The 24293-nt window shown below is 53.2% G+C and overlaps 12 protein-coding genes across 12 annotated transcripts; 4 read left to right on the forward strand and 8 right to left on the reverse strand.

The window, feature by feature from the left end:
* Positions 1-58: 58 nt before the first annotated feature.
* Positions 59-3400, forward strand: MRET_0545 (AHNAK nucleoprotein; the record flags this gene model as incomplete). The annotated part of the gene is made up of 1 exon (XM_027627172.1): positions 59-3400. The coding sequence occupies one exon, from the start codon at positions 59-61 to the stop codon at positions 3398-3400; it is 3342 nt and encodes a 1113-aa protein (XP_027482942.1).
* A 13-nt stretch (positions 3401-3413) lies between these two features.
* Positions 3414-5384, reverse strand: MRET_0546 (anaphase-promoting complex subunit 8; the record flags this gene model as incomplete). Its single annotated transcript, XM_027627173.1, has 1 exon — positions 3414-5384. One exon carries the CDS (start codon positions 5382-5384, stop codon positions 3414-3416), a length of 1971 nt encoding a protein of 656 aa, XP_027482943.1.
* Positions 5385-5621: 237 nt separating this feature from the next.
* Positions 5622-7301, forward strand: MRET_0547 (cytoplasm to vacuole targeting protein; the record flags this gene model as incomplete). The annotated part of the gene is made up of 1 exon (XM_027627174.1): positions 5622-7301. One exon carries the CDS (start codon positions 5622-5624, stop codon positions 7299-7301), a length of 1680 nt encoding a protein of 559 aa, XP_027482944.1.
* Positions 7302-7587: 286 nt separating this feature from the next.
* On the reverse strand, positions 7588-7938 carry MRET_0548 (large subunit ribosomal protein L38e; the record flags this gene model as incomplete). The annotated part of the gene is made up of 3 exons (XM_027627175.1): positions 7588-7628; positions 7671-7869; positions 7936-7938. The coding sequence occupies 3 exons, from the start codon at positions 7936-7938 to the stop codon at positions 7588-7590; spliced, it is 243 nt and encodes an 80-aa protein (XP_027482946.1).
* Positions 7939-8200: 262 nt separating this feature from the next.
* On the forward strand, positions 8201-8727 carry MRET_0549 (small subunit ribosomal protein S14e; the record flags this gene model as incomplete). The annotated part of the gene is made up of 2 exons (XM_027627176.1): positions 8201-8271; positions 8367-8727. 2 exons carry the CDS (start codon positions 8201-8203, stop codon positions 8725-8727), a joined length of 432 nt encoding a protein of 143 aa, XP_027482952.1.
* A 301-nt stretch (positions 8728-9028) lies between these two features.
* Positions 9029-9639, reverse strand: MRET_0550 (nuclear movement protein NUDC; the record flags this gene model as incomplete). Its single annotated transcript, XM_027627177.1, has 5 exons — positions 9029-9061; positions 9093-9114; positions 9143-9284; positions 9326-9374; positions 9400-9639. 5 exons carry the CDS (start codon positions 9637-9639, stop codon positions 9029-9031), a joined length of 486 nt encoding a protein of 161 aa, XP_027482849.1.
* Positions 9640-9766: 127 nt separating this feature from the next.
* MRET_0551 (DNA repair and recombination protein RAD54B) lies at positions 9767-12577 on the reverse strand (the record flags this gene model as incomplete). Its single annotated transcript, XM_027627178.1, has 1 exon — positions 9767-12577. The coding sequence occupies one exon, from the start codon at positions 12575-12577 to the stop codon at positions 9767-9769; it is 2811 nt and encodes a 936-aa protein (XP_027482848.1).
* A 107-nt stretch (positions 12578-12684) lies between these two features.
* On the reverse strand, positions 12685-14232 carry MRET_0552 (outer membrane protein insertion porin family; the record flags this gene model as incomplete). The annotated part of the gene is made up of 1 exon (XM_027627179.1): positions 12685-14232. One exon carries the CDS (start codon positions 14230-14232, stop codon positions 12685-12687), a length of 1548 nt encoding a protein of 515 aa, XP_027482847.1.
* Positions 14233-14431: 199 nt separating this feature from the next.
* On the forward strand, positions 14432-15197 carry MRET_0553 (DNA-directed RNA polymerase III subunit RPC8; the record flags this gene model as incomplete). The annotated part of the gene is made up of 3 exons (XM_027627180.1): positions 14432-14455; positions 14485-14571; positions 14610-15197. The coding sequence occupies 3 exons, from the start codon at positions 14432-14434 to the stop codon at positions 15195-15197; spliced, it is 699 nt and encodes a 232-aa protein (XP_027482846.1).
* Positions 15198-15263: 66 nt separating this feature from the next.
* Positions 15264-17186, reverse strand: MRET_0554 (GTPase-activating protein SAC7; the record flags this gene model as incomplete). Its single annotated transcript, XM_027627181.1, has 3 exons — positions 15264-16694; positions 16723-16803; positions 16836-17186. 3 exons carry the CDS (start codon positions 17184-17186, stop codon positions 15264-15266), a joined length of 1863 nt encoding a protein of 620 aa, XP_027482845.1.
* A 390-nt stretch (positions 17187-17576) lies between these two features.
* MRET_0555 (vacuolar protein sorting-associated protein 8) lies at positions 17577-21248 on the reverse strand (the record flags this gene model as incomplete). Its single annotated transcript, XM_027627182.1, has 1 exon — positions 17577-21248. The coding sequence occupies one exon, from the start codon at positions 21246-21248 to the stop codon at positions 17577-17579; it is 3672 nt and encodes a 1223-aa protein (XP_027482844.1).
* Positions 21249-21385: 137 nt separating this feature from the next.
* MRET_0556 (AFG3 family protein) lies at positions 21386-23854 on the reverse strand (the record flags this gene model as incomplete). The annotated part of the gene is made up of 1 exon (XM_027627183.1): positions 21386-23854. The coding sequence occupies one exon, from the start codon at positions 23852-23854 to the stop codon at positions 21386-21388; it is 2469 nt and encodes an 822-aa protein (XP_027482599.1).
* Positions 23855-24293: the final 439 nt, after the last annotated feature.

Below are 24293 nucleotides of genomic sequence, written 5' to 3' on the forward strand. Positions count from 1 at the left end.
AGGGGCACGAACGAGGGACGCGCGGCGCCTCGCTCAGTTGTTTTCCGTCACGAGACTCATGTCCGCCGCGGACCAGGCGACGGATGAGACGTCGTCAGCAGCGCGGCCGCCGCTTTCTGAGTCGAGCGTGCGCAAAGATACGTCGCGGGACAAACCTGCGAAGCCGATTATGGGCGCGTGGTCCTGTGCGTCGATGACCGGCCCTGCCGATACGACCCGCGACTCGCAGCCTCGCGACATGTATTCAGAGGCGCTGTTGCCATGGCTGCATGCATCTCATGCATTCGCCGGCACGGACGCGGGAAGTAAGTCGCTGGACGAGGCAGCGGCGAGGCCATTGCCGCCGCTGTCGATGGCCATGCCGCTGGGACTCGGACGGCCTACCACCTCGAGCACGGCGGATGTCCTTTTGCACCCGGCATCGTCTGGCCACAGTGGACTGCGGCGCGCGCGCACGACAGCCGACCGGCCGACAGCATCGCCGCCCATGCGCATGTCGCAAGACATGAGCATGCTGGGCGCGGCTCTGAATGCGCCCGAGACGTCGTTCCGCGTGCCGAGTATCCACGAGCTGCGCATCAACAAGGCAGCTGCGCCATCTCATGATGCGCGCTTCGTCAGTGGTGCCTCGTTCGTCATGTCACCCGACACGGCCAAGCACTTTGACACGGCCACGCCGCCGCCGCCCATCATGCGTCCACGTTTCCCCTCTGCCCAGGGCCCCATTGTGTACGAGACGCATACATGGACCGTGGATCGGCCACGCACCGTTACGTCGCCCCTCTCGACGGAGGCAGACTTCTCGCCGCCCGAGTCATGGGCCTCGGCAAATATGGATAGCGCAGACCCATCCAAGTTTCCACATGCAGCCGCGCTGTGGGCTCGCCTGCCGGACACCTATACGTTCTCGCCGCCGCTTCAGCCCATTCATATCGTGCGTGGTTCGCCTCCGACGTGGGCGAGTACGTCGCCGCACACGACGACGTCCTCTACCCTTCAGTCGCCCGACCTGCCGACGACCACACCCGGGCGGCGCGTTGAGCCGCATGTGCCTACGACGGATGGGCCAGTCCCGTACAGCAATGAAGAGCGTCCTGTTTATATGAGTGCGGCGCCCCGCTCTGAGTGGCCGGGGGATGTGAGTAGCCCGTCGGATGGGGGCCATGACACGACCTTGATTGACTGGTCGGACCAGCAAAAAATATCGAGTGTCGACCAGCTGTTGCTCAAACAGTCTTGGTCGCAACTGCCCGTCTCTGACACACATACCACGTCGTGGACCGCGCCCCTGGATCTCGGTGAGCACGCATCGAACGAGCCACGCAACACACCACCACAGCCTGTGCGTCGCCGCTCGAGTCGTAAAGCGCCGCCTTTGTCTCTCCCGCTACCACCAAAGGTACGCACCGCCGATGTGTCAGACGCAGCCTCTCGACAGCACGAGTTTGATAGCTCAGGCGTGGGGGACGACTCGAACGCGAGTCCCGACGACGCACCGCCCTACGTCCCATCCCACGACTCTGAGGCTGATGCGCTACGTGCGCCACACACGGGCTCGGTAGAAGCGCCACCTTCCGAGGTCGATGCACCGCCTCTTATGCCGGCACTGCAGTACACGCTGCCGTTCAAGCTCAGTAGCCGGCGACGTTACCAGCCTCGGAACACCTGGCCATCACGCCCGCCGACATCGCCACCTGGGGCTGCTCGTGTACCGCGGCCCACCGTATCGGACGAGCGAGACGAGGACGTTGTGGATGTTGGCACTGCGCGCCCATCCGCGCCATCTATACCACTTGCGCCCCCCTCCACGACAGGCTATGGCGTCGTACAGCCGGCTCTGGCTCCCGAACTTTGTGGGCCTGTGCACAGTATCGAGGGCCGTCGTGTAGAGGACGACGTTGGACATACATCGCATCTCTCGATGCTGGGCGCCGTGGCTGATCAGAGCCAGGACTTCCATTTCGAGACGTACTTTGAGGCTTCGCTGCAGCGTATCCGGGAAGAGATGGGTCGGACGGCGACGGCTCCGCTGGCCGGGGCCGTCCCTCTGCAGCGCACAACCGAGAACGACTTTTTTCACAATGCGCCGCCCATCAATGTCCGGTCGCTAGGCTCGCCTGTCATGGCACTCGATGAGTTCTCCTATGTTGTCGACAACGACGGGGCGGCACTGCTTCGTACATCGACACGGCCGCCGTCAGATGTGTCGAAGCAGGTGCCAGAGCTGCCGCCGGTGGATATGTACCTGCCTGAAGAGCATGAAGTCATGGGCGATGCTCCGCGGTCGTCGTACGACCAGCGATGGACGTTTCCGTACATGGAAAGTCCTTTGATCGGCGAGCGCTCGGAGCCAATGCCCACTGATGCAAAGTTGCCGCTGGACTTCATCACGAAACCCAACTCGGTGCTTTCGCGTGGACGTCCTGTGAAAAAGACGCATCCCAGTATGTTTTATGCCAGCCTGCCGCAGTCGCGGCGGCACCGATACCGTGTGGCAGAAACGGGGCCCGCATCGGTGCTTCAGGATGACGAGCCTGCACAGGACGAAGAGGATGTAGACGACGATCCATTCTCGCAGTCTATGATGGCTCCGCATACACCCGCCAAGCCAGCCATCCCATCCAAAGCAACATCGCCTCCCGCTGCTCCGAAAGCCACGCTGCTGGGTGACTATGCGGCTCCCAGACCCAAGCCAGCTGCACGACCCAAGGAGGCGCCCCGCCAGGCGCCGCCCCGCACCATGCCGCCCCCTCGTTCCATGTCACCGCCGCCCACCTCTAGCCTGGGCTCGGCCACCGTCAGGACGGCCCGTGACGCCCCCCCACCGGCCCCGCCGCCATCTGCGCCCTTGCCACCCTCACCGTCCCTTGCGGCACGCGAGAGTGAGGAGAAAAAGGCCCCAGCCAAGGATGCGGACAAGAAGTTCTCGGCGTGGTTGAAGCGCATGGTGCATGCTCAGGGCAAAGAGTCACCGCCGGAACGAGCGGCCTCGTCGTCGCCACCGGCCGCCGCCGCCGGACCCGCCTCGGAACGCGGCTCAGCACCGGGTGGCGCTTCGCCACGCACGTCGACATCGACCACGCAGACGCACAAGTACGGCCGCCGCATCAAGCGGCCGGGCTTCGAGCCGACGCAGCCGGGCAAGTACCATCTGGCGGGCACCGTCTCGCTCCCGACGCTTAATGTGGCACGCACCGCCGAACAGCGCGCGCGAGACGAGACGGGCCTGCCAGAGACCGAGCCAGCACTGATCCAGTCGCTTCTGGCTGCTCCGTCGAGCTCCACAGTCCGTGCGCGTGCTGGCATCATCAACTCGATTCCGTTTGTGGAAGAGGCCGTGCCACCTGGCCAGGTGCTCGTGGCTGAGGAGCGCAAGGTGCTGGTGCGGCCTGTCATGTAGTCATATGTACCTATTAGATCTGTTTCTGCAATCTCGCCAGCAGCTCTTCAGCCACGGGCGTCATGTCCGTACCGGCTAGCAGCACCTTTTGCAAGTAGTCGTGCGCCCGCTGCAAGTCGCCCGCAGGGGCAGCTGTGTCGGCCACGCGGCCGCGCTGCTTGTCTTGCCTGGAGTAGTATAGGCGGCCGTGGAGCTCGCCCATCTCCCAGCGAGCCGCAATAATGTAGCTAAACACAAAGCGCGCGAGCAGGGCCGGGTCCATCTGGGCCATGTTGCGGTCGACCACCTGCACCAGCAGGCAGTGGTACATGGTGGCATGCACCGAGTCACCGTCCTGCTCATACAGCTCAATGATCCGGGCGATGGCCTCGATCGATTCCAGATGCGTGAGTGGGCAGGCCAAGTGCCGTTTGAAGCACTCAATGGCCTGCGCACGCTGGCCTAGCCGGTCGTAGCATACGCCCAGGGATGCCCACATGCGCGCATCATACGGCCGGATCATCGCACACTGCTGGTAATAATCAATGGCCGCAGACCATGCCTCATTCAGCTCATATACATGCCCCAGGCCGTGCCATGGCCGGTAATCGTGTGGATTCATTTCAATCGCACGGCGGTACATCTCAGCAGCGGCATGACTGTTCTTGACTTCCAGATATTCGTGGCCCAATAGGATCCAAGCCGCGACACATCCCCTGTCCATGCGCAGCGCCTGCTTGAACGACTCGACCGCACGAAAGTGCTCACTGCGCTGGTTATAAAAGTTGCCCCGCATGCACCACACCTCAGCACTATTGGATACATGGGCAAACTGCTGCACCAGCTGCGCGAGTGTATCTTCGCGGTCGAGCACATAGAGTGTGTTCGAGTACTCACTAATGCCGTCGAGGCGGTACGGCTGCAGTTCCAGGGCGTGCTGAAATGTATCGGCTGCCTCCTCCAGATCTTGATGCAAATACAGCGATTGGGCTCGGCACGTCAATAGGTACGCCGATCCTGGAAAATGCGAGAGAAGCGCATCAATGCGCTCAAAGTGTCCGTCATCAATCTGAGTCGACTGCCTCTGCGTGTACTCCAGAAAGAAAACACTCATAAACGACGCAGGCAAAAGGTCGAGAATCTGCTCTCGCTCGGCGTTCTTCAAGTTGAGAGTGCGACTGAGTTCTTTCCATGCGCTCCAGTTGTAAGGGAACGCGCGCACGCTCGAAATGAGGCAGTCCATCGCATCAATACGCTTGTGCAGCATGCGAAAGATCACCCCTTTTAAAAAAAGAAGAAAGGGGTCGGTCGGCGATACGAGCTCTTGTAACAGGGACACGAGCGTGGGATGGGCACCTTCCCTATCGTGCTTGTCCGCGTACGCCAGAGGGGGGAGTAGCGCGTTAGGATGGCTGGGATGCGTGTCAAAAATAAGCAATCTCGCATACAGCATCAAAAAGCGTGCCTTGTCCGTCAAATGTGGCTGCGACTCCAGCAACGACACACATGCGTGGTAATTATCGCGATCAAAAAACGTTTTGGCCAGCATGTATGTCGCGTCAAAGTGTTCTTCAAAAGAAGTTGGTATAGGCTCATTGATTTTCACATGCAAAGAAGCTTCTGGTGACGTCGGCGGATCCATCGAGCGCGCTGGTGAGGGTATGATACGGCTGCTTGGACCTGACGGCGACGCGTGCTCCCAACTCGTCCATGATGGCGCACCTTCTTCCGGCATCTTGTGAGCATTCCATGAAGGTGACTCCAGATTGAGAGCAGGCGTAGAGTGCACAGGAAATCTGTGCGAGTCGTCCCCTGCACCTAGACGCGGCGTGCTGGTCGGATGTACATGAGAGTCTGGCACGCACGTTAGCAGTTCCAAACACCATTGCGCCGCGTCTAGCAAGCCATGATCTATAAGATCTTTGCTGGCGTGCGTCAGTACACAGCGTGCTCGATCCGGCGCCAAGTCATCCAGGCCATCCAGCGTCGCGAATCGATGTGCCATCTGAGCGACGCGCGTAGAGGCAACGTGGTATGCTTGGGTGTTGCTTCGCCACGTGCCACGCGCGTCCCCAAGACGTGGGATGTAATATTGTAATTCCTCGATCAGGGGCGCCGTGGGCCCCTCCAATCGCTCTATCCAGGGCCATCTCTGTGACGGTCTTGCGACTCGCCCTCGTTTCTGTACGGATAAAAGCCAACAGGTTTCGCTTGACCTGGAACTTGCTCGCCATACAGCGGCATGTCCCAGAAACCCAACGAAAAAGCACAGGACGCCACGTCGCACAATTTCAGCAGCGTGCTTGCGGCGTCGAAGCAACCCGTCTCCTCACAGGATGCTCTCAATTACCCTGCACTCCATTTGTATCCCTTGAACGACACATTCGTGTCGAAGCAGATCAATCTCGCTCCGACAAATTCACGGGAGCACATCAAGATTGGCAGATACTCGAACAATAAGACCGTACCAAGCCCAGTGAATGGCTACTTCGACAGCAAGGTTCTTTCTCGCGCACATGCCGAAGTATGGTATGAAAACGATAAAGTATACATTAAAGATATCAAGTCTTCAAATGGCACTTTTATCAACGGAACGCGCCTCTCGCCAGAATCACAAGAATCGGAGCCATTTGAACTACACAACGAAGATGTCGTCGACTTTGGTATTGATATTCTCACGGATGATAATAAAGATATCCTGCACAGACGCGTGGCCTGCCGCGTGTTTCTGGTGATGACGCCTGAAGATGCACTCAAGCTTCGAAGCGATTTCACGAGTCTATACCGTGGTGGAGTGCATGGTGGCTCCCTTGGTAATGCTGGTCTCTGCCCTGGTGCTGAAGGTGGTTTTCGGCGCAACAAATCAAATGTGAATGTGGACCAAGTGATCATGCGACTACAGTCCGAGCTTCAGAAAAGCTCGATGGTTGGTTCAGATTTGCATGCGCTGGGAACTAGTATTCAAAAAATTCATGATACTCTCGAGGGAGGTGCTGTACCGGTTCAGGATGCGCCATATCAAGAGCTCGTACCAGCTTCAGCACCACATGATCATTCAAGCGACTCTACGAAACAAGTCCAACTGAACCCAGCTTCCGCGGCTAGCCTCGAAACTCAACTCGCCAACACCCACAATGTACTGGCGAGTCATGTGGAGAAAATTAAGCACTTGGAGGAGACGCTGGCTTCCTACGAGCGAGTCAAAGATGAATTTTCGTCCCTGAAATGCGAGGTGGAAGAGATGCGACTCGAGCTACAGAATCAAAGACGGCAAGAAGACTCACCAAAACAAACTCTGGATACATTGAGCGGCGTTCGAATCCTTGAAGATGGGTTCGACGATGCAACGAGTGTGGGAAGTGTGGAGACAGTGGTCGCGGACGCATCTCATAGTGCTATGCCCGACGACACTATGACCGATCACTCAATGGATGCCTCGGATGTCACCATAACCAAGGACGAGGAATGTGTTGTTCCACCTAGCGCGTCAACGGGGTCACAGGATTCTGCCGTGATGCCCGCTCTTCTTTCCAGGATTGAACGCCTTGAAAAGGCGTTACAACAGCAGCCACAACGTCTTGATCCAGATGCATCATCAGAAAAAACCGATTTTTCTTTTCAAGAATGGAAGAATAATTTTGAGCGTCGGTGGGAAGAACAAACATTGGGATGGAAGAACGCTCAACAGAAAATAAATGATGCTTTTGAATCGCGCAGTCTTTCACGAACGCCTAAGAGCTCGTCCTTTACATCGCTCCTCATTTGGCTCAGCAAGCATGATTCAGAGATGTCGATTATGAAGGTTTCGATTGAATTCTTATGCAAACTCCTTTTTCTGGTGGTGAGTACAATTGTAGGTGTTGTCATTTCATTGGGCATGGCAAAGCTCTTACTCCCCCTGATTGACGTGCTATACGGCTGACAGCGCACATACATGCACGTCGCCTGCCTCTATAGGATACACTTGTATATTAACTGCACAACACACATCCAATTGTTCACGAAATACAGTATATATACTGCTCGACATCAGAACGTACGAACACAGCGATATGGAAGCAAAAGCCTTACATTTTTTAACTTGGCTATGTCTGTGAGCCTGCCAAGAGCATGGAATATAGGTGTGCATGTCTGCCACCATAGCTACAACTATCCCGTTGGGTCACCACGAAGGTGCAATGGTATGAGAAGTTTAAATGCAGATGCATTTACTTCAAACGCTTGGCGCCAATCTCCTCGACCTTCGTTGCTGCACAGGTTAGAAAATCCATCATCGTGCCTTGATACATACTAGGTGGGAGCGATTGCTTGAGCTTCTCAGCCTTCTCAACGTCATTCACAACGAGTGTGTACAAGAAGCGCGAAGCGCGCAGCTTGAACTTAGTCTGCACGGTGCGGTCGGCAAGCACCGTCTTCTTGATGCGGGCCACCTTGACGTCGTCGCGGCTGGCGATTTCCAAGAACTTCTTAATGTCCTGCACCTGCTTTGGCTAAGCGCACTGTTAGCATCAATTCTTAAAAAAATGACCAAGCTGGCCATCATGCTGCACACATACCATTCTGTCGTTCGCGAATACGGTGAAGAGAAGGCTTCTAACGTGCTCGGCTGCTCAACCGCCTTGCTCAGGCTCCAGCCTTGTGTAGCGTGCATCGATTCATCAACTAGTCACGTGGGCAACTATAATCTATACACGTGACTTTCTCGGTCGCGGTGCTCGAAAAGGTCGCCGTTGGGTCAGGTCTTCGACTTGTCCATCGTACATCGGCAACGTGAGTACCACGCCGTCTTTGTGCAGGAGAACATTTGCTGACACAGACCAGATGGCGCCTAACCAGGAAGTCTCACTCGGCCCTAACGTCGATGACGGAAAGATCGTTTTCGGTGTTGCCCAGTACGTATCTTGGAAGCTTGGGGTGTAGTGTATGCTCAAGAAGCTACGTCCTCTTCCCTGACAAAATACAAACGAACAAATACTAACAACAACAGCATTTACGCCAGCTTCAACGATACCTTTGTGCACGTCACTGATTTGACTGGTAAGGAAACCATCGTCCGTGTTACGGGTGGTATGAAGGTGAAGGCCGACCGCGACGAGTCGTCTCCTTACGCCGCTATGCTTGCCGCTCAGGACTGCGCTGCTCGCTGCAAGGAAGTCGGCATCAATGCCGTGCACATCCGCTTGCGTGCCACTGGTGGTGTGGGCCCCAAGACGCCTGGTCCCGGTGGCCAGAGCGCTCTTCGTGCTCTCGCTCGCGCTGGTATGCGCATTGGTCGAATTGAGGACGTGACGCCTGTGCCAAGCGACTCGACTCGTCGCAAGGGTGGTCGTCGTGGTCGCCGTCTGTAAATGCGTCACCATACGCAATATGCGTGGCTTGCTATACTTTTTGTATGGTATTGCGTTACAGGGTGCAGCTTACACCCCCTTTGTGTCAGGCGGAGACACGCCCATGATGGCACTTGGTCTTGTTAGACCGGTTTATACATATCGGACACTGTTCCAATTGCCAATACAAAACTGCTCTCTTAAGGAGCTTGAAACGTGAATATTTGTGTGTGCTACGTAGAAGGTTCGGATTAGGGGGATTGGCTGGGTGTTGAGGCGAATATTAAGCTCAGGCCGACCTTTGTGTGTGCTGATCGGTGTCTTAGCTCGAGCACACCTTTTGACGGTTCTCCATCTTGTCCGGTCAGTTTCATTGAAAAACATACCATCATCTTTTCTACCATGGCTCTGCTATGTCAATGATTTGTCAACGTACCGAGTCTCGCCATCCAAGTCGCTCAGTTTAGAGTCCTCCGGTGCGATTTTCGATGTATCAATTTTTGGATGATGCGTCACGACATGAGGCCACCACTCATTTTGATTCGCTTTTTCAAGGTGCACAGATAAAATGTCACCGTCTGCGACGTTAGTTAACAACATTGGTGGCCTATTCACGTACCAATGGTCCAAGTGCACTCATCCACTTTGACAGGTTTAGGCAAAGCTCCCTACCTGTCAGCGTATTAAACGTACCTCGACAAAAACTGTTTCGTTTACTTTGACGGAAAGGGCTTTAGACTTAAAGGTGACTTGCACTTGGCGCGCGCGCGTTCCTGAGGGCACTGGCACATTCACTTCCACATGATCCAGTTTCTGGGACCATCGATAAGGCAACGCTGCCTGTTCAGCATGCTCCTGCTTCCTCTGCTTAGTATCATATTCATTTTGCTCATCTAATGAGAGCTTGGAGTACTCATCTGCATCCAACGTCATGGTCGTTGGCCAGTGTTCACGAAAGACTTCTGGATCCACGTGACGAACGGAGGTGACGCGTCAGTGTCCAGCTTCCAAATTTTGTCACATCGCGCAGATTCCATGCTATGTACTCGATTCATAATGGTCATTGGGTTTGGATATCTGAGGGTTTTATGAATACATAGCTCAATTCACCATTTGCTTCATTTACTCCCTTCGTTTTCAAGTAACCCACATGCTTATTTACAAGAGACTGAAGAATGCCATGGTCACTTTGAGAAAGATCAATACTCATGTCGTTTAGCATTGCATCTTGATTTGAGGTAAAAGTGCGTGTGGAGAGACGCTGTCTCTCTGCCACATGCTGAAGAATATCATCAAATTCAAAGGACTGTGCATGATTCTGAAAATCATAGTGCAAGTATCCGACAAACTGACGTTCCAATCGCTTTCGGTGCATCTCATTCAACATGTTTTCTGTGGGCAATTTCGAGGCTGACACAAATCCTGGAAGAGTAAAATTTTCCACTTTAGAGGGCTCTTCGGCCGGTGTTTGTACTTCTTTTCCATTTCCACCACATGCACAGCCCAGCAAATCATGCGTTAAACATGTAGTGTTGGGATGATAACCAAATACGTCTCGTAATTCCTCTTGAGAAAATGTGTCGCTAGAACTAGCGACATCATGGTCTTTTGCAGCCTCATTACTCATGAGTGAGTCGCTAAGTCCAATTTTGGTAATTTGCCGCTGGTATATTTTTTCGTCCATAGAACCCACAAGCAGTAGTCGGTAGATAAAACAAGGCTTTAACTGTCCATCACGATGTATACGAGCCATAGCTTGTCGATCTGTTGCAGGATTCCAGTCGCTGTCAAACAAAATAAGTCTGTTTGCACCAATAAGATTTAGACCCACACCACCTGATTTGGAGCTTAAAAGAAATACGAACGGCTGCTTGCCCAAATGATCAGACCCGGAATCCGAATTGAACTCATTGACCATCTTGCTGCGAACGTCAGCCTTGGTGCGCCCGTCTAATCGAAGAAAAGGAAACTTTTGGCGTACACAATATCGCTGCAAAAGATTCAGTGTGGATGTAAAGTTGGAAACGATAATGACACGGTCCTGGGTATGTTTCCGAATCGATGATAAAATACGATGTAGAACAAGAAATTTACCACTTAGAAGACATGGATCAATAGATGCGGTATAAGTTTGAAGTATGGTTTCTGTGACCTTCACCAATGCCTGATCATTTGCGCCAGGGTTTCGGGCCAGATCTTCCGCATCAGGCAAAATCAGCTCCGGTGAATTACACAATTGGCGCAAGAGTGTAATATAAGGGAGATACGTTTGGCTTTCACCAAGTAATAATTGATGATTGACATACTCGGAAAATATACCATACATGACTTTTTGAATGGGTGTCATGGTACAGAAGAGTGCCATTTCCTGTCTTGGGGGAAGATATTGTTTCAAAATATCCGCTGTGCGTCGCAATATAATACCTTTGGTTATCACCATCAGTGCTTTGTTTCGCTTTTTACCGAGCTCCAGTGTTTCTTCCGTACAATATTGTTGTCGACTCCGCATGATCGGATCTTCGAATATGCGCTTGAAGACACTGTATTGGTCAAAAAGGCCAGGGTATACAAAATCCACCATGGTGTAAAATTCACGCAAGTCATTTTGAATTGGCGTGCCTGTGAGTAAGATGCGACGTCGGGTTGGTAACAGGTCAAAACATTTTGTTGTTTTTGTATCTTTCGACTTCAATCGGTGACCCTCGTCGCAAACGACAAGTCCAACACCTGGCATCGCACGCGACAATTCCTGAACACAATTGCGAAGCCGCTCGTACCCTAGGATAAGGACCTGGTACTGACGATGAGAGACAAATCGATCCACTTCTTTTCGACCATCGCCTTCTACTGCCAATACACCAATTGAACTTCGACCAATCCATTTTCGAAATTCGCGTTTCCAGTTCACCACCAACGTCAAAGGACATACAATTAACACCTTTTCCACTGTGCCAGGGCGGATATTGGAAAAATAACAGTTTTGTCGGAGCAGCGTCGCGATAAGTGCGATAGTCTGAAGTGTTTTTCCGAGGCCCATTTCGTCGGCTAAAATGGCGCCTTGACCAGGAGTTGTATGACCTTGTTCAAGGGAGCTTATTCCTGTCACTGCTTCATACATAAATTTTACTCCCTCAATTTGATGCGGTCGCAGAATGCGTGCCAAGTCTGGATCCAAGACAACATCTACCACAGGTTGCTTGCGTCCGAAGAGCTCTTGATGTTTTGCGTTTGGACGTTTAAAAACCACTGAACCGGGAACATCCGGGTTGTACCTAGGATGCGGCTCCTGTAATAGTATACTACCTCCCGAAGAGGCATTATGAGGTGAAAATGATGAAGAATTTGGAGTCGAATAGAATTGCGACGCAGGAATCGGTCTTTGTCGTGCTGCTAAGCCAGATTTGGACAGTTTGTTGCGGTATATAGGCGCAGTAGACTTTCCATTGTTCTGAGGCTGGACAATATCCATACGATTTTCAGTGAGCGGACGTTCCACCATTATCTCCTTGCCCGCAACATAAAATTCATCACCTTCATGGACATGCTGTCTCCGGAAGGCAGCATTCGTCACTAGCATGCTGCCATCATGTGCGGATCGTAGCGAACAAGTAGTTTTATTTCCATGCAATATAAGAATAGCATCACCCTCCCATGTCTTGTGCTTCCGTGTCTGGGGAGCGCGCCACTGGCAAAGATAACTGGGCTCTTGTGCACTGGGCAGTAAGGGTACAGGTGTAATGGGCGTGGCGCTTGAACCAGTTTGCGTTGTGTTCACATCAGATGATCTCGTATCATCATGTTTTCTTTTAACCGGCGTATGAAACTTGGATAGTAGCTTCTCTTCCGCTTGTTCTGACGAAAATGTTGCCATAAAGGGCAAAATTTAGCATGACGCGTGCGTCATGGTTAAGTGTTACCCACGTGACTACCCAAGCAATGCGCCTAAGCCTCGAGCATATACGAAAGCGCAGTAGAAGGCTACAAGAAATCAATGCCAATACCAAATTGGAGACCTTTGCGGATCCCGTCACCAACCCGGGCCACGAGAGGGAGACCGAAATTGAGCTCTAAGCGGACAGGGCCTTGCTGAAACAAAACGCCGAAACCTGCTGAGACGGAAGGCTGAGCTAGCTCTGTCCAATGATGATGCTTTCGGGCAGCGTTCGGCTGCACTTGAGCTAACTGACCCAAGTTAGTAAATGCATGAAGCTTTAGCGGCCAGTGCGATCGCATCGGAATGGGGGAAAGTAGGCTTGCACCGACAGCCCAGAAGGCATCTCCGCCTAGTGAGTCATGTCTAAATTTCGGACCAAGACTGTTCAGGCGAAACATACGGATGCATGTTGGTCCACCTAACATGAAACGGTCATTTAAACAAGGAACGCAGCCATTCAATGGTATCAGCAAGCCTGTTTTGGCAGCAAGCGACCATGTCAAACCGTTAGCAAACGTGTCAGACACGCTAGCTTGAGTATCCGTTTTGAAGTATGAAGTGTCACCGCCCAATCCCGCGTATTCTGTGAATGACCTGAAATAGGAGCCCACCATGGTGGCGAAAGTATTATCGCGCGTGTCCTGCTCAAAGGTATATGAAATGGCCGATTTAAAAGATGGCTTTGCTAGTCGTCGAATCGACAGGGATGCGTCCGGCAGGATATGGTGAAAATGACGATGACTTGCTTCGTATGCGAGCTCGTGCCGAGCTCCATCTCCTTTCGCATAAATGAGCGATGAACGCAACAAGTGCTGACCTTCATGAGCGCGAATAAATGCGGTCAGATCACGATGCTGAGAAATGGCAGAGACATTAGCCCAAAAATCTGGACAAGCGAGCACAGGTGAAGAAAATACGAAGTTGTAAGAGTGTTTTGTTCGAGTTCCTAGGGTTGCGCTGCCTTCAAGGGTCTCTGCACCACCAAACACATTCCGAAGTTTGCCCTGAACAGAGGCTGTACCTTCGCTATTGCCGACACTCGTGCTTGTGCGTAAGAAAAAGCGACTAACGGGCTTGATCTTCAAGATAACATCCACATCCTCTGTGGGATGTTTGTCTGAACGCAAAGGCTCAAACTGCACTGAGATATCCTTCGCCAATTCCATGCGCGAGATATCCGAACTGAGAGACGTGATCAGCTGCAGAATAGAAGGCATAGTAGTAGTATCTCCAGGCTTCGAGAAATGCAGACGGTGACCGTATCGCATATGTGCCAAAGGCTCCGTTGCTACCGCTGGGTCCATGTACGGGCGACAGAGAGCCATGAGAAAGTCATGACGCGTGTCCTTCACGCCATAGAGCAGAATATCATGTAGCCTTAAAATAGGGACATCTGTAGGATCAATAATTGGCAGTTGAATCTGCTTCATGGCTTTTTCCAGATTGTGTATTTGCGGGGGTGGTGGCGGTGGCTCATTGTCTCTTTCATTTGGACCTCCGTTTTCCAGCTTTTGAGCATTCGGACCATTAACTTCTTCTGGATCAGGTGCAAGAGCGTGTGCCGCATCACTCATCACGTCTTTGGCGCTCATGACTCAAGAAGACTCGAGCGGCAATATACACGAGGAAGAGTCGGCACCGGTGCAACGAAATGTAGGGCGGCAGCGACATCATCAACCACCACGTGGCCTTGTGGAGACAATGACCCACCTTGCAGCCTTCCGCTGAACCTGCTGTACGTCGCGCAGAACATTTTTGCATATTTTCTCCTGGCGACGCGAAAGGTTTGCCATGTTTGTGCTGTCTGAAATTGAGGTAGGTAGACGTGTATACCTAACATACAGGATATAATAAAGGTTGAACCACGTCAATTCTACAAGCCTAGCGCGAAAGCCATTTTGGATCAAATCAACATCAAATATTCTAACAAGGTACGTGCTCTTAGGTGTCGTTTTGTTGATACGGGCAGATCTTGCAGGATGTTGGGCTGTGTATATGCGTTCATGACATACTCGATTCCAGTGAAGGACGTATCAGATGGGGAGATGGTTGTCTATATTATACAGTCGTGTTTCGCCTGGTCGTGTTTCGGCCATTTGCCAACGAAGTGCTCGTTGGGCGCATATCTTCTTCTTCCTCTGATTCGATCCGTGTGACGATGGGATTTTTTGATGACATTTACATACCCCCACATCTTCTTCCAAGTCCTTCTGCATTTGATTATCAGGAGCAAGCATGGTTCTGGCTCCTTGATCCTGCGTCGGATGCTCATGTGGCCGACCCGCTTTTATCTGCGCCCGAGGAGAGGATGTACCTAGATGTCGGCGAAATTATTCGGTTCGCTATTGAATCCGACACTTTTTATGACCTCGAGCCAGGTCCTGCAGTGGGCGAGGGCAAGCTGGGCGATGCGCCGTCTGGCGTCGGTAACATTCCCGGCGACTCGAGCTCAAAGCGGGGTAATTTTGCTTCATACAAAATCATCGGCTCCATTGCTGGACAAGGACTGGGTCTCGTGTCCTGGTGGGCGGGCGCCGAACAAGTGTCTGTAGAATAGAGCTCTTAAAAGCCTTGCATGGAAAACACTACGAGAACAATTATGGGTGCTCTTCGCGCAGTCATTTTAGTGCGACTCTGGTTGAGCTGAGATAGTAAGAACGACCTTGGCATGTTGGAGTGTCGAGTCAGAGATTGCCGAAGTTGTAGAGGTAGGGAGAATTGTAGGGGGTGGCTGGGGAGAGGTATGTGGCACAGGAATAGCATCAGATCCATTCAAAGATATCGTATCACGAGCACGAGACTGTCCCAAAAAGGGGATGGGCGCAGGCTGTGTCGGCGGCGCAGCATCTGCTGATACTGATCGCACCAAGGGCTGCGTCTGAGCAGTACCATCGGAGTACACGAAAGATCCGTGATTCGTTGGTACTTGCGAGGGTGCCTCGGCAAGTGACCTGGCAGAGGCCACGTAAGGATGGGCGTGTCGAATGCTGGTTGTCTGGAGGTAAGACATGGGGTTTAATTCGTTGGGGGGAAAAAGAGCAATGCTCGGTGAAAGAGGCGGGCGTTCTTCACTCTTCGGCGATGGCAAGCGGGCCGCGCTGATAGTAGGCGTGTAAGAGGGTTGTGCCCGTTTGTCGTCATTGATGCGAGACACTTGGTCGTCCGTAACAGTGGGACGAAGGCTTTCCCTGTGCGACACATTGTGCGCAGAAATAGAACGCTGGCTCAAAGAAGGTCGCTCCAGGTGCTGCTGCTGTAATTGGCCCTGGTTCATGTCGCGCGACTTATGTGATGGCTGAGTGACATTGAGTTCGGACACATTGCGTTCTTGGTCTTTGAAAGAAGGCATCGGGACTTCGTCGACCTTGCCATCCGTATGAGAATTAGCTCGTCGGCGCTGTGAAAAAGAGCGAAGCAGTCGGGGCGACTGACGTGAGGCGTGGTCGCCATCAGATGAGCCTAGTGTCGGTGGTTTAGAGTGTTCAGACATATAACGTTGTTGCTCCATGCGTTGTTTACGCTCCCGTCTGGCAAATAAGGCACTGGACTGTGCATTCAAATTTGTACCAGACCGAGCAAGATGCGCTCCGCCCCCGATATGAACGTGGTACTCACCGACCTCTTCGTCTGAGTCGGAGGGAATAATCATGTAGTCCTCGAGATCATGCGTTGCGCTGGGCGTTGTGAGCTCTTCGGGGCGCTTATCACTCGGTGGCGGCGGTGTCAGTCCGAGTACAAAGCTGTCCTGGTAGTTAATCAAAAATTCTATTACGCTGACAGCCAGTGTATGCTCGCTCTTGGAGGTAAGGTTTTGTATATTGAGAATGGACGGCTGAAACACAATAGCGAGATTTTGCGCCGTCATCTTGTTTTTAGCCTGATGATGCTTGAAAAGGGCCAGCAAATCGAGAATATACAAGAGAACATACTGGTTGGCCTGGGGACATGATTTAATGAGCGTGCGGTACCTTCCCAGTTTGGTGTCCAAGTCTAGGTCGCCCCGTTCGAGGACGCGACAAAAGTTTTTAAATAAGTTGTGCGGGATGATCGGTTCCTGCCGTGTTAGTTTCAAAGCAACATACTGGCATAAGAATCAAGTAGCGGCGCAAAACACCGGCCACATCATGCACGGTAAAAGGGGTCCAGTCAATATCTTTGCCATACTAGGGGGTCAGTGGCGCGACTCGTCACGTACATTGGGAGGAGTGTTGAAGATATCTTGGAGTTCTCGCATACGCTTTTCCGATCCACCAACGCGAAAGACGCCTTCCACTTCGACACCGTTCTGTTTCAGAAATAAACCGGTTTTGGCCACGAGAGCAGGGACATAGCCCCAAACATACTGTTCCCCATTTTCCTTAGCAAGACTGATAGGCACAGTAGTGTATTGCAGTGCGGTTCGAAGTGGCGCACCAAAGATGACGGTTGGTTGCTGTTCTGTTGACTGGTCCTCACGGGGCGACTGCAATGAAGTACGAGAACCAAACAATGACAGCCAAGACCTAGGCGCCGTGGGTGGGAAAGATTCTTCCCTGGGCGAGGTCATGGTACGAGGTCAATGACAAGTAATTTGACACTGACGTAGGAGATAGGCAATACACAGGTGCGGAACGCTAGCACGTTGGCAAATGAGGCGAGGGCGGAAAAATGCTGCTGATGGCACCCACAGGCTCTAAATGGAAAATCCACGCGTGCGGATAAGTGCAGATGCCTAGACTTTTTTTTTTGCGCGCACAACTGACGAGACTCGGCGGCTATTGAGGCGGCGTTCATGCACCCCGCCATCTTATTCGAGCAATTAGAGGGTCTGACATGCTGACTCATCCCATCCCTACGTAGGGGAAATCAAACGCTATGAGTGTGCTTATGAAACACAATACCCCGAATTCTCCGGCCAGGCTGCTGCGTGCACCCAGAGCCGTAGTAGGGGCGATCACTACTTCGGGTCATCGTGGCAGCGGCAGAGTGTATGGTACGCATACCCCTGCGCATGTAGTGTGACAGAGTTATGATGCCGTGCTGTCAAATACAATGCATCGTGACACTGAGAGCAGAGTGAGGAAGGCACGAGCCACCCCCAACCGCGCTCTTTGGCGAGTTGTTGGAATAGGCGGCTCGTGTCGGCTTCGTTGAGCTGCACGCCCAGCTGTAGCACGTCGCAACGTAATCGGTAGGCAGCCAACATGGACTCCACTACCACTCGCACTTCCGAGTACCGGTGCTCTTGCGTGTGTGATACGCTGTCGATAAGACGCCGGAACAAGTGAGCCAGCGCGATCATGTCAGATGGCACAGTTGTGATGAGTGTTGTGAGTGCCTCCTGCGTGAGAGCACGCGACTGCTTTAAAACATAGGTCTGCAATGGACCATGCTTGGATGCGTACAGCGGTACGAGAGAGTGTTCCAATTGCATGAGCGCACGCAGCACACGGAACCACAGCTCGCGTGCATCATCCACCGTGGCATTTGGCTCGGTGGTGTGCTCTACACACAACCGCACGGACATCAGCACAGCCATATGCAAGTACTCGAATTCTTGACGAGTCTGCTCATGTATGCACTCGGCTTCTGAGTCCGTTGTGGCATCGATAGGAGCGTCCAAAGCCCTCTGGGTGTCTTGAGCCACGTGCGATATGAGTGCATCAAGCGCCTCCATCGCTTCATGCGTCCGCCCAAGGCGGTCGAGGCACCATAGACATGCATCATACACGCGGTGCTCCTTAGCCGCACGGATCACATGTTCCAGGTCAAAGTACGCCGGGTCATACGCATCCAGCAATGGGACCAGAAGCGCAGGAGAAAGCTGAGCCACCAGGTCAATCCAAGCTGTGCACAAAAAGGGCGGATGCGGCGTCATATGCTCTAACGGGAAAAACGGCTTGAGGTACAGGTATGCTCGAGTCGGCGAGTCGCTTTTCTGCAGCTCGCGCAGTACTTGTTCCTGCCCGTGTTCCCAGTACTGCATCACCACATGCGCCACGTCGCCCAAAAGGGAATCAGGCACATCATGTATACAGGCCATCCACACTGGACCCAGTGCCTCGCGCTGCGCAGGTCGACGAAGCCCAGGAAGGGTGAAGAGCTCTGCCACGCGATGAAACAGCTGGCCCGGCGCGTGATGCTGCCCGTCTTGATCACGAGCATAGAATGCCAAGAGGGCATCCCACCTGCGAGTTTTGCGTAAAGATGTTTCATACACGCGCCAAAATGCAGCGCGTTCGAGTCTGTCAATGTGAGCTGCGTCCCAGGATATGGGATGCGCGGACAAGAGGCACTCGAGGGCGAATTCGCAGTCGGTATCGCCTTTTTCTTGTGTCAGCACGTCAAACAGCCAAGCTACTTCAGCGTCTTGCAGCGTGATAAATTGAGGGAACTTGGCTGCATTCCGCGCGACGAATACGGCTGTAAAAAGACGTGCAGAGGTGGGCACCACGTCACCGACAGCCAAAAGAATCTGGATAACATGCTGATGAGTGCCATGATCGTCTGAATCCGATTCGAGCGCTAGATCCAGCACGCCGAGGAATGATGCAGCATCGAAAGCAAGGAGTTGGCGCACATACGGCCAGGGATCAGCGTCATTCACAGGGATCAATGTGCCGTCAGGAGCGCTATACGCATGTTGAGAAAACAGCACGGATTGGACGTCAAGAACCACTTTGGCAGGATCATCACATGCATCAAGAGTGGGGTATCGTAATCCTCGGAGCCATGCACCGAGAATGGGAAAGAGGGCCTCGCCATGCTTGTCAAGGTGTGTGAGCACGAGTGCCAAGACCGTAATCCGATCTTGCAACACATAGTCATATACGTAGGCTAGCGCACGCCACAAGCCATGCTTCGTACACAGAGGCAGCGTTCGATCCAGATCGAGGCACAGCGGATCGACATGCAGTATGAGCTCCTCAATGTGAGCATAATCCTGCATACGATCACGATACGACAGCAAATGCTGCATGATCGTCGGCGCCGGTGCCCGCATTTGACCATGCAGGATATACTCCTCGACATGCTGCACCAGCAGGGCCTCCTGTCCATGCGCCTCATAAACATGATAGACGTCGCCAAAGAGCACATGGAACTGCTGGGTGGCCACCGCTGCTCGTGCACACAGTCGCACAAATCGATCCGCATCGAACGAGCCAAAATGGCGCACAGCTTCGCGCTGCAGGCGCTCGATACGCCGCGCGACCACCGCCTTTTGCTGATCGGGCTCGGGAGGCAGGCCAATGCCTGAGCCAAGCGCCGAGCCATCATACAAGCTAAGCGCGTGTGCTAATGCCTGCACAAACTCGTGATCGGCCTCGAGCTGCGAAAGACGAGCGTCCCATGCAACAAAGTCGCCGACGTACACGGTACCCTGGGCGAGCACAAACGCCTTGCTTCGCCAGACAGTCATCGTGGGCCACGGCTTGCTCGGCATAAAAACCAGCGGGTCGTGCGGCTGCCATTCCGTGAAGCAGTGATATCGCATATCGTACAAGTGCCAAGTCTGTGTCGTGATGACCAATAAAAGCTGCCTGTGAATCCATTGCAATTGCACAACTGGCTGCGGCGCCACACCCAGCGTGTCCTCTTGTACGCGTAGTCCGGTGGTGGGGCGCTCGTCTTCCGTGCGCGGCTTGACACGCACAGCACCAAGATGTAGTATGTGCAACGCATCTCCGAACGCGTAGGCCAACATAGGATTGTGCACTTCCGCATCCGTATGCGTCGCAGGGAGCCAGGCTAGCGCGGCCGTATCGCATGGAGTGGGAGCTATCACACGATACCACGTCCTGGCGGATGGCTGCAAACCAATCAGCAGCAGTTTGTGGGGCAAGAGGAGCGCTGTGAATTGGTGATCGTCTGATACATGACGCGTGGTACCCAGCGGGAGAGATGCGGCTGCATATATTGGAGACGATGCAGCTGCATTATATTGACCATATAGGCGCAATGTATCATTTGACGCCATACCCAGCATGCGCCCTAATGAGTGGTAAAAACATAGGCCGCGAGCATCCGCACTCATCAGTGCCGTTTTGCGAGCTCCGACAAAGTCAAGGTGCGTGATGGGTACATTTTCCAGGTGACCTTCACCCTTTCCGAGCTCCACGAGAGCCGGATCGATCGGCGCCACATGCCGTGCCGGTTCCTCGGGCTGGTACATGTCGTACAAGTATAGGTGTCCGGAGGAGTGGCCAACACCCAGGTACGTGGCATCTCGGTTCATTGATAAAGCCGTGACAGCATCGTTTGAAATAACACCACACACACATCGCTGGCGCTGCGACATGTCAAACACGACCGTCACTCCTGTAGCACAGCCCACGGCCATAAGTCCGCCTGAGACATGGAGGCACGTCAGCTCTCCATACTCACGACACGCTCGAGTTATTTTTTGCAATGCGTGGAAATGAAATAATGGCCGGGCAATGGGCTCCTTGTCGAGCGGCGGCAACGTGTCCTCTGTGGTCGCAGATGTGGATAAAGGCCGCGAATCCCTACTCTGTATAGACACCGTATCACTCAGTTGTGAGTACGTACTACCAGTGGCATTCCATGGCGCTCTAAGTCGATGCGTTGCGTAGAAAGGCCATTTGGACGAAGAGGCCTCGGCCTCCATGCCTCAACCTACGTCGCTGTCGTGGCTGCACCGATGCCTGCATCTTGGTATCAACAGCCACCTACGGAGACTCATCCCTGGTGTCACGTGTGGCGCACGGTCACCACAGAGCCACTTTTTGTCATTATGTACCTACATTACGGCGGGGGAATCTCAGACTGGGACGAGGCAAGGTGTGGATCCTGCTGCAGCTCGTCCTGTGGGGGAGGAGGCGCACTCGACTCGCCCTTGCGAGCGAGACGACCCTTCTTGTCCAAATACTCATCGGCCTCATCCGCTTGCTTGAACGGCCGCTTACCGAGCAGATTGGTCATGTCCTCGCGCGTGATGACTTCACGTTCCAGGAGCAGCTTTGCCACTTTCTCCACGTCTGCCTTGTGTTCCGTTAGCAGCTTAGTTGTGCGTGCATGCACTTCCATCACCAGGGCACGCACTTGCTCGTCCAGCAGCTCACCCGTGCGTTCTGAATATGGCTTGTGCATGGACTCCTGTTCTGTGCGGTATGACACGGGGCCCAGCTTGTCATTCATACCGTATGATGCGCAAATCTCGAAAGCCAGGCGCGTGATCTTTGAAAGATCATCTTGTGCACCAGTCGTAATGCGACCAAAGAACAGCTCTTCCGACACACGACCGCCCAATGTCATGCACATGCGGTCGTGCAACTGCTCCGTGCTAAACAGATAACGCTCCTTTGGCAAGTACTGAGCATAGCCCAAAGCACCCACACCACGTGGAATGATCGATACCTTGAGAAGCGGGTCAGCGTACTCAAGGAACCATCCACACACAGCATGGCCTGCTTCATGATATGCTACCGTCGTCTTCTCCTCTGGACTCAGCACACGCGATTTGCGTTCAAGACCAGCAATCACACGCTCGATGGCCAATTCAAAGTGGCTTTCGTCGATGGCAGGCGCCTCAAGTCGAGCAGCGATGAGTGCAGCCTCGTTGCAAACGTTGGCAAGGTCCGCACCACTGAACCCAGGCGTCAGCGTACTGAGCTTCTCGGCCAGCAAGTCCGTGTTCACATCTGATGCCAACTTCAATGGCTTTAGATGCACATGGAAAATAGCACAGCGGCCACTGATGTCCGGGCGATCGATCGCAATATGACGATCAAAACGACCAGGACGAAGTAAAGCTTGGTCTAACACATCAGGACGATTAGTACCAGCTAATACGACAACATGCTCATTCGTGCTGAAACCATCCATTTGTACAAGTAGCTCGTTCAGTGTGCTCTCACGTTCGTCGTTACCGCCAAAGTTGCCACCCTTGCCACGCGACTTACCGATCGCATCAATCTCATCCACAAAAATGATGCAAGGCGCCATCTTCTTCGCCGTGGCAAACATGTCACGGACACGCGAGGCACCCACACCAACAAACATCTCGACGAACTCCGAACCAGATACACTCAAGAACGGAACACCAGCCTCTCCCGCCGTAGCCTTAGCAACAAGCGTTTTACCAGTACCAGGGGGTCCACTCAAGATAGCGCCACGTGGAATCTTAGCGCCGAGCCGCTCATAGCGTTCGGGGTTTTTAAGGAAGCTCACAAATTCCATAATCTCCTGCTTCGCTTCATCCATACCTGCGACATTTTCAAACTTGACTTTTACGTCTGTCTCCTGGTTAAAAAGCTTGGCGCGGCTCTTTCCGATACCAAAAATACCGCCGCCGCCGCCACTGCCTGCGCTGCCAGTAGCACGACGAGTGAAGTAGAAGAGAAGGCCTGCAAGGATAATGGTTGGGGCGAAGTGGAGAAGCGTGGAAGCCATACTGATAGACTCATGGTACGCGACTGGAATACGCTCATTCGATGGAATTCCAAGCTCGCGTTGGGCCTCCTCAAGGTGACGCTCAAATGCCTCCACACTGCCCACACTGAACCAGTACTGTGGCGAGCCAAGCATTTGAGTGCCGGGTTGCAGTGCATACATGTTTTCTGCAGCATTGTTGTGCAAGTACACGTTGACCTTTGAGCGATTGACCACGACGAGGCGGTCTACCAAGCCCTTGTCGAGGAAGGCAGAGCGGAACTCTTGCCAAGTTACTTCGCGAGAGGATGCTTCAGGCGACGTGAAGCGATACAAGATGTACGTAGAGATAATCGTGGCAATAATCATATTCATGTTGGCACGCATATCATTGTTATTATTGTTTTTGTTGTTTTTGTTGTTCTTGTTATTATTTGGGCCTGAAGACGAGGTTTTTTTAGACTCCTCATTGGAGCGAGGCTTCTCGTCATGCGTGGGTGTGGGACCACGCTCATGCTTGCCGAAAAAGTGCTTGATGTCTTCAGGGACGTCGTCAATTTTTTGGCCTGCTTTAGCTTCGCGCAGACCGCGTTCGATAGACTCTTGAAATTCTTTATCGTTCTTTCGGTCATGCTCTGGACCAGGCTGACCCGACGGAGTAGCAAACCAGCGTGCTGCCATGAAATAGGGCTTGCGCATTTGTGAGCGCTCCATAAAGGTAGAAGCAGCATTGTGCCTGATCGAACGTAGTGGTGAGCGCGTACCAAGCGCGACAGAAGCAAGGCCAGCGCTGCTCGAAGATGCAGCACGAGCCGTAGCTCGAGACAAAGTGGCAGTCAACATGTAGATTGACTGCGCGTCACTGCCTAGTGCCGATAAAAGTTTTTGGAAACACTTCAGATATTCCTGCCTATGCTTTATGTGACTTGAGACACGCAAAAGGCGATATGGAAGCGCGAACAAGCGATTATCTGCGTGTGTGGCGTTCCGATCTGATCGTGGCGACGTCACCTGGCCTCGTCGGCTGTCAGGTTGGCGACTCAAGGTGCCCCAGTCATCTCACGTGATATCGGCCGAGATCATCGCAGTCGCTCCCTTTTGATTGCACGACTACATGCGGCTTGGCCATAGAAAAATCCACGCACCACGCGTCGCCAGTGTGGTAGAGCATCGCGTGTCGCGTCTTGATCTTACTTGGTTCCACGCGTGCCTACTGGTGGTGTGTATTTCCTTTATATCGTCTGCCGCACCTTATATCTTGGCTGTCGTATTTAGCGTTGTG

This window comes from Malassezia restricta, chromosome I (genome assembly GCF_003290485.1).
Source record: "Malassezia restricta chromosome I, complete sequence".
Classification (NCBI taxonomy): domain Eukaryota; kingdom Fungi; phylum Basidiomycota; class Malasseziomycetes; order Malasseziales; family Malasseziaceae; genus Malassezia; species Malassezia restricta.